The 6,434-nt window shown below is 38.2% G+C and overlaps 1 protein-coding gene across 1 annotated transcript in view; it reads left to right on the top strand.

Annotated features, from left to right (window-relative positions):
* COMMD8 (COMM domain containing 8) overlaps positions 1–6,300 on the top strand; it is a 6,903-nt gene extending 603 nt beyond the window's left edge. The window contains exons 2-5 of the mRNA XM_010574495.1: positions 599–756; positions 1,779–1,931; positions 3,634–3,789; positions 5,460–6,300. Of these exons, the coding sequence (XP_010572797.1) occupies positions 599–756; positions 1,779–1,931; positions 3,634–3,789; positions 5,460–5,480 (488 nt within the window). The 3' untranslated portion in view covers positions 5,481–6,300. The remainder of the gene's footprint in view (positions 1–598; positions 757–1,778; positions 1,932–3,633; positions 3,790–5,459) is intronic.
* Positions 6,301–6,434: the final 134 nt, after the last annotated feature.

Genomic DNA, 6,434 nt, shown 5'->3' with positions numbered 1-6,434 from the left:
GCTGAGGGCGATGGCCTGCCGGCGGGAGCTCTCGGCTGCTCCCGGAGAGGCTCCAGCGATTTCCAGTCGGTGAAGTAGTGGACCGGCTGGATTTGCCTCACTGCGGTGCTCAAAAGAAGCCAGGGATATGGAAGAGCCTCAGTGCTAGAGGGCAGTGGTTTGGTTTGGGAGACTAGAGAGATCCGCAAGCACAGGCTTGGAGATCAGCGCTTTTGAGTTGTGCTTTGCATCCTGACAGTCCCAGGGCAGAGACGCCTGAGGTGCCCTTTGGGGTGGCAGTGCTGCCGCTCAGCAGTGCGTTGTAGCTGTGCACAAAACTATTAAGTCCGAGTATGAGTCAAAGGTGAATCTGAATCACATTTTGTTTTCGGTGGCCAAACCTAGTGAACTGAATTTGGGGAAGAGGGGAGGACAGTTCATATTCAGGGACTACCTCTTTATGACTTTTTAGAATGGTGCGTGGGCTGCACTCCGAGGAAGCATTGAGACAGTACCCAGTGAAGGGAGGGGTGATAACTGAATTGCCTGATCAGTCTCATATCTGGTGTAGGTTAACTGTGATAGAATTACATCCTTAAGTTATGTATCACATTGTTTCAGTTCCTTCATAAAATAGTAGATGGCATATGTGGCCGTGCGTATCCTCGATACCAGGATTATGGCGGTATTTGGAGCTTGTCGGAGTGGATGGAGATTTTAGAAGCAACAATGACGTATTTCAAAACTGCAGTTGGCAAAAACATATCTGATGAAGAGGTAAGGGCACAACACTGATTGGACTTGACTTTGAGAGATCCTACTGGGCTGATTAGTCTTGTAGTTTATTTTGTCCTGAAGTACTTTTATAGTGTAGCATTTGAATAGTAGCAGACTAAGCCTAAATAGTTAGAAGGCAAGCAGCATTTAGAGAACACTGCGAAGACTTCTAAAAGAAAAAGTGAAATTGACACTTTTTTTTTTTAAATAGCACCGGGCAATACTTCTTAAAATACTGGTTTAGTCACTTAAATTGGTATCTTAAGTACCACCAAATTAAATCTGTTTTCCCTAAAATACTGTCATTACTGTTCATTAGCAAAAAAACAAGGTCACACTCTTGTTTGGCTTGCTTTGTTCATTACTACTGCACTGAAGTGTGTTAAAATATTGACTGTATGTAAGTAAAAAAAAAAAAAAAATTTAGACTGTGAATGGAGGACCATGTGGGACAGAGACATTCAGGGCATTCAGGTTCAGGGCATTCCAATATGTATAAACTTTGCAAAAACTTGTTCCATTATCAGAAATCTTAGTTCTCATCTTTTGCATATGGCTCATATTTTGACTACCTGCTAGTAGCTAGATCAAAGAAAGATACTTGTGTAGCCATAGGAAAGTGCCTACATCAGTATGTCTGTTTCAGCTGATGTGTTTTGTCTCTGCTCTGACGTTCAGAAACTTTCAGAGCTAAACCCGAGTTGTTTGTGTCTGTGATTTTTGTCTTGATTTTAGGGTGGCATCTAAGATGGCAAATAAAGCCTCCGTTCTCTGGTCTCTTTTAATTTAAATGACAAGAAAATTATTCTTTTCTTCATATGTTGTTGTGGTAAATACTGACTCTTAACTATCAAATGTAGAGAGCTGCCAGTGAGGGCAGTATAAGAAAGATGAGACTGTGGAGTCCAGTGTAACAGCTATCTGGGTAGAAGTTTGCATATCTACAGAGCACAGCTATTACAGGTGGTACGTGTTATTTCTGTGGTTCATAGTTTAAGCAATCACAATTTTTATTTTTGTAGGCTGCTCAGCAGATAAATGAGTTAAATTCAAACTATCAAGAAGCAATCACAAAATGTCTAAAAGGCAGAAAGGAAGAAATCAGGAATGCGCTGGTGGAAAGAGTAAATGCAATCTCTTCTGCCCAGCTGCAAGATTTTGACTGGCAGTTAAAGGTGAGAGTGTTGTCTTACTGTTGTTTGAAAGAAGTGTTCCACAACACAGAAGTAATTATTGATATAATCCCCTTAGGCCTGCTCATTCTGGAGCATCGTCCAATTTTTATAGGTATCAGAAAAGCACGTTCATGATAAGACTGATCAAAGACTTGCCAGAAGTTTGTATAAACTGTAAAAGTAAAATTCTTCTTTTTTTCCTCCTTTTGAAGCTGCAGTACCTAGCTCTTTCCTGAAAGGAGAATGAGCGTTATTCAGGAACACCTGAAAGTTTTGTATGCCATTATGATTTTGGGGGCCTGAATAGATGGTATTTTTACTCAAAGGAAGAAGGAGGATGTGTTTCCTTGGATTTTTAAAAAAATTTTTAGATTCCCGCAGTAAACAATTAGTTAATAATTAGTTTGAAATCGTTTATCTTTAGACTTATTTTGATAATAAGCCAGTGTTAACTGTTGCCTCAAGTCAGATGGTGCTTTGGGGTTACAAAGATGGCTGCTTTAAATTAAGCTCCATCAAAGACTTAACATTATTTACACTGTTTATATTTTTAGTTAGTCCATGGGAGCTGTTAAACAGATTTGTAGAGCTGATAAATAGTTTTCCACTTCACCAAGATTGTTAAATGCTTTGTGCAGCAGACAGCTTTGGAAATCAAAGAGCAATGCCCACAATAGACAAGATTTTACAAGAGCAAATATGGCATCATAGTGTGCTTCAGATGAACTGTTACTAGGGGTTGATCTCTTGCTAACTGCATTTGCTGCTGACAAAAATGTAAACTAGAGTTACATGAATTCTTGGTTTTTGTTTGTGGTCTAACTTTTTCTTCTGGAGGATTTTTTGAGTTTCTGTTTTGTGATACAAATTTCTGGTATGTATCTGAACTATTGTATTCATTTTGCTTTAAACCCCTTCAACTCCCCCCCCCCCCCCCTTGAGCTGGTTGTGATTTTTTTCACTTACTATAGTTGAAACTTACCAAGGACATTGTCTGTCCTCTGCTGTACCATGTTCTGCTCTCTAAATAAATAAGATAGGTGTGTACAATACTGACCTACAGTATTATCAACTGATCTTTGATTTTAATGTATTTTAAAAGCCTTATTTATACTAGAGTGAGTATAATAGCAAACAAAAAAGAAAGCGCAGTTGGTGTGTAATCCTCTTCATCAGTTTATCAGGTAGGATATCTGACAAACAGTGTTTGATCAGCTGTAGATAAGAGTTGAAAACTGCACAAAGGTGTCCTCTTTCTCCCAACTGTCCCTTCTGTAAGACCATTCTTACTTGTTGATTGTCAGAACTATTTGAATACAGTGACTTCAGAATTCATATACTTCACTTTTAAAGAGCCATGATGAAAGGTATCCTTTCTTTTCACCTAGAATACAAAAATGTAGCAGCCCAGTAATTTTAACAAATTGATTAAGCAAATGTTTTGCTATGAAGGGGGGGGGTGTGTTAGTATTTCAGTATATTGTTGGTATTAACAAATAAGCAAAAATCCCAACAACAGGAAAAAAAAAATAAAGCAACCCCAAAAACTGCAGAGATGACTTGCGAGAAGTTAATTTTGTCATGTTGATGTTTTTTCTGGTAGTACATATTTAATATAAAGCGCAGATGTGATGCTATGAAGACTAAAAACTTAGTGGCTCCACCTTACACTTTGTTGTTGTTGTTTTATCAATCTGCATAGCTTGCTCTCTCCAGTGACAAGATCTCCATGCTGCAAATGCCACTTGTCAATCTTGATTTGGACGTGAGAGAAAATGGTGAAATTAAACCGATTTCTATAGAGATGAATAAGGAAGAGTTGCAGAACCTATTAAATGCACTGGAAGCTGCTAATAAGGTAGCTTTTACTGATACCATCCTTTGTTCCTGACTTTTCATGTACTGAGTTTATTTTAACTGAAATTCTTTGTTCTGGATATCTTGCTGAAAACCCAAAGTAAATCATTCATTGGCAAAATGAATATAGAGTTACAGAAAGCCTTACGTAAGGCAGACTATCTTGGATAGACTTTAGGGGTTTTTTTAGCACAGTTTGGTCAAGAATTTTTAAAAAATGTAATTAGAATCCTGATAAGCTTAATAGCCTGTTCAGACCACCATTAAAAAGTCTTGTGAGAATAGGTGGAGAAGCAAATGAAATGACAGCATCAGATGAGAGCTGATTTTGAAAGATGGGAGAGAACTCCAGTGTTCTCCTAGCTTCACAAAATGTCAATGGCTGGGAATGCATATGGGAGAGTTGTTTGGTTCAAATTGAGTGCTTTAATTTCCATGGTATAGTAAATCAGGAAGAAAGTTACAAAGATTCTAATATAGTAACCCAAGAAGAAAATTTCAAGTGAAACTTTATTTGGAGTGTCTCAGATTTCTTAATAGAAAAGACTAGAGGAAGTGAGGATTTGCAGAAAAATTGTTAGGGGAAGAAGTGTCATCTGACTTGCACCCAGGTGATAACTGCAAACCCTGAAGTCCCTCCTTATTCAGTTACTTTTCAGGATTACTTCTGGCTCTGTTATAAAGGAAAGTGGGATTTTTGTTGTGGTTTTTTTTTTTTTTTAAATCTGAAAATGTCTTCAAATATTTATTAAGTCTGTTATCTGGGAGATGGGGTTCTCTGACCTTGCAGGATGGATGTGAAAGAGTTGTATCAACAGCTTCTAGTTGCTTCATAACATTTAGCAAGTAAGGCATTTCTGTACATGTTTTATGTAATGTTATGATGCTATAGCTGGAATCTGTAGACCAACATTTAGAAAACACCTTCATTAATGTGTAACAATTGAAAATAATGGATTTATAGCTCATAGAGTTAAATACTGTTATAACAGTGCTGTTAGTATTTTGAATTTAAAAAGACACTAGATTTATGTCTACCAGTTGCTTTAATGAGGCTGCCAGACCTCTGAGTAACTATGCAGTTCCCAGTGAGAAAAATGCATTAGTCCAGGTACAGGTGATGTTCTCATGAAATGAGAGCCCTTAACAGCTTGCTTTCCCCTGGATTTTTCCCTCCAAAACTAAATATAAAAATAGTAGCTTGTGATTAACTCTACACTATGCAAGCAAGGATTCTTCCGGGACAGACTCCAGCAGTCTTCACAATCCTCTTGTTCTGCTTCAAGATCTGTATGGAAGCTGTGGGATGCTGTCATCTCCTTACTTAGTTTTATGTGTGTACAAGGAGGAATTCACTCCAGAAATGGTCCCTCGATTCCACTTTGTGTGGAAGTAATCTCACTGGACCTGGAAATTACCATTCTACTTTTTGATTACAGGGAGCTGAGGAATGGTTTGTGTGCAGTAAGTGCTAAAGAACATTATTGGAAGTGATAGTCGTGTGAGGTTGTAAAAGAGAACTGAGGGAGATATGGTGTATTTTCCAGAGGAAAGACATGTTTATATGCTTGCATATTATACTGTAACAGAAAGCAAAAAGCTGTATTTCCTAGACTGTATAAGTTTTGGTCTCATCCAACTTTAATGTCATTCCTTTTCTCCTTTATGAAGGTTGTCTTGCAACTGAAATGATGGAATTCAGATCACCGACAGTATCTGCGGGCAATGGCTCCCCAATTGACTTGTGGGGACAGGGGGAGAAATGTTCTCTGCAAAGCCAAAAGTTGTTGATGCTGTAAAATACTGAAGTGAGGAGGCCGTTACAACCTGTGACCAAATAAACTACTAATCCTTTGATGAAAATAATAAAATCTTGTATCTGACCGAAAATATAACAATCCAATGTACAGTTGCTTCTACTACTAAACATATATAGAACTATGGAAAAGTATCTCTTATGTGTGCCATGTTTGTTTTGATTAAACTTTGGCAGTGACTGCACAGGTGCCTGCTAAAACTAAGGTGTCTTAATTGCATAATATGTTATCCTTATCTAAGGTGCCATGATAATGAAGAACATGACAGAGTACTTGTAGCATTAATGTATTTATATTTGTAAATAGTAAATAAACACTTGACTTTGTGTGTGAATAATTGCAGTAAGTTGTTTCTTGATTTATTAATCAGTAAACTCAGAATCTTTTTAGATGTCAGGAAAAATCAGCTTTACAGGCAAAAGCAGTATAGAATCACAAAATGTTTGAGGTTGGAAGGGGCTGCTGGAGGTCATGTTGTCCAGCCCCACTGCTCAGGGAGGGCCACCTAGAGCAGGCTGCACAGGACCCTGTCAAGATGGGTTTTGAGTGTCTCCCAAGGATGTTGGCAACCTGTTCCAGTACTCGGAAGTTGAGGAAGAGGCACTGGGGCTTTACTCAGAGTAAAGTTTAGGGTTTTAGCTTGGGTTTTGTATCTTAGTTGATGGCTTTTCACTTAAATATATCAATGTTTTTGAAAGGAGGTGCAGTGCTGGAGAGGAGCTGACCTACGTAGACTGTGAAAAGGCTACTCCCAGCCCACATAATGGAGCACAGAACTGGTGAAATGTAGTCTAAATCTTTCTGAAAGCAGATTGCGTTTTGATCATAG

The sequence above is a fragment of the Haliaeetus leucocephalus genome, unplaced genomic scaffold (assembly GCF_000737465.1).
Source record: "Haliaeetus leucocephalus isolate CR32 unplaced genomic scaffold, Haliaeetus_leucocephalus-4.0 Scaffold439, whole genome shotgun sequence".
NCBI lineage: Eukaryota > Metazoa > Chordata > Aves > Accipitriformes > Accipitridae > Haliaeetus > Haliaeetus leucocephalus.
The sequence above is the reverse complement of the archived record's forward strand: the minus strand, read 5'-3'. Positions and strand labels throughout refer to the sequence as shown.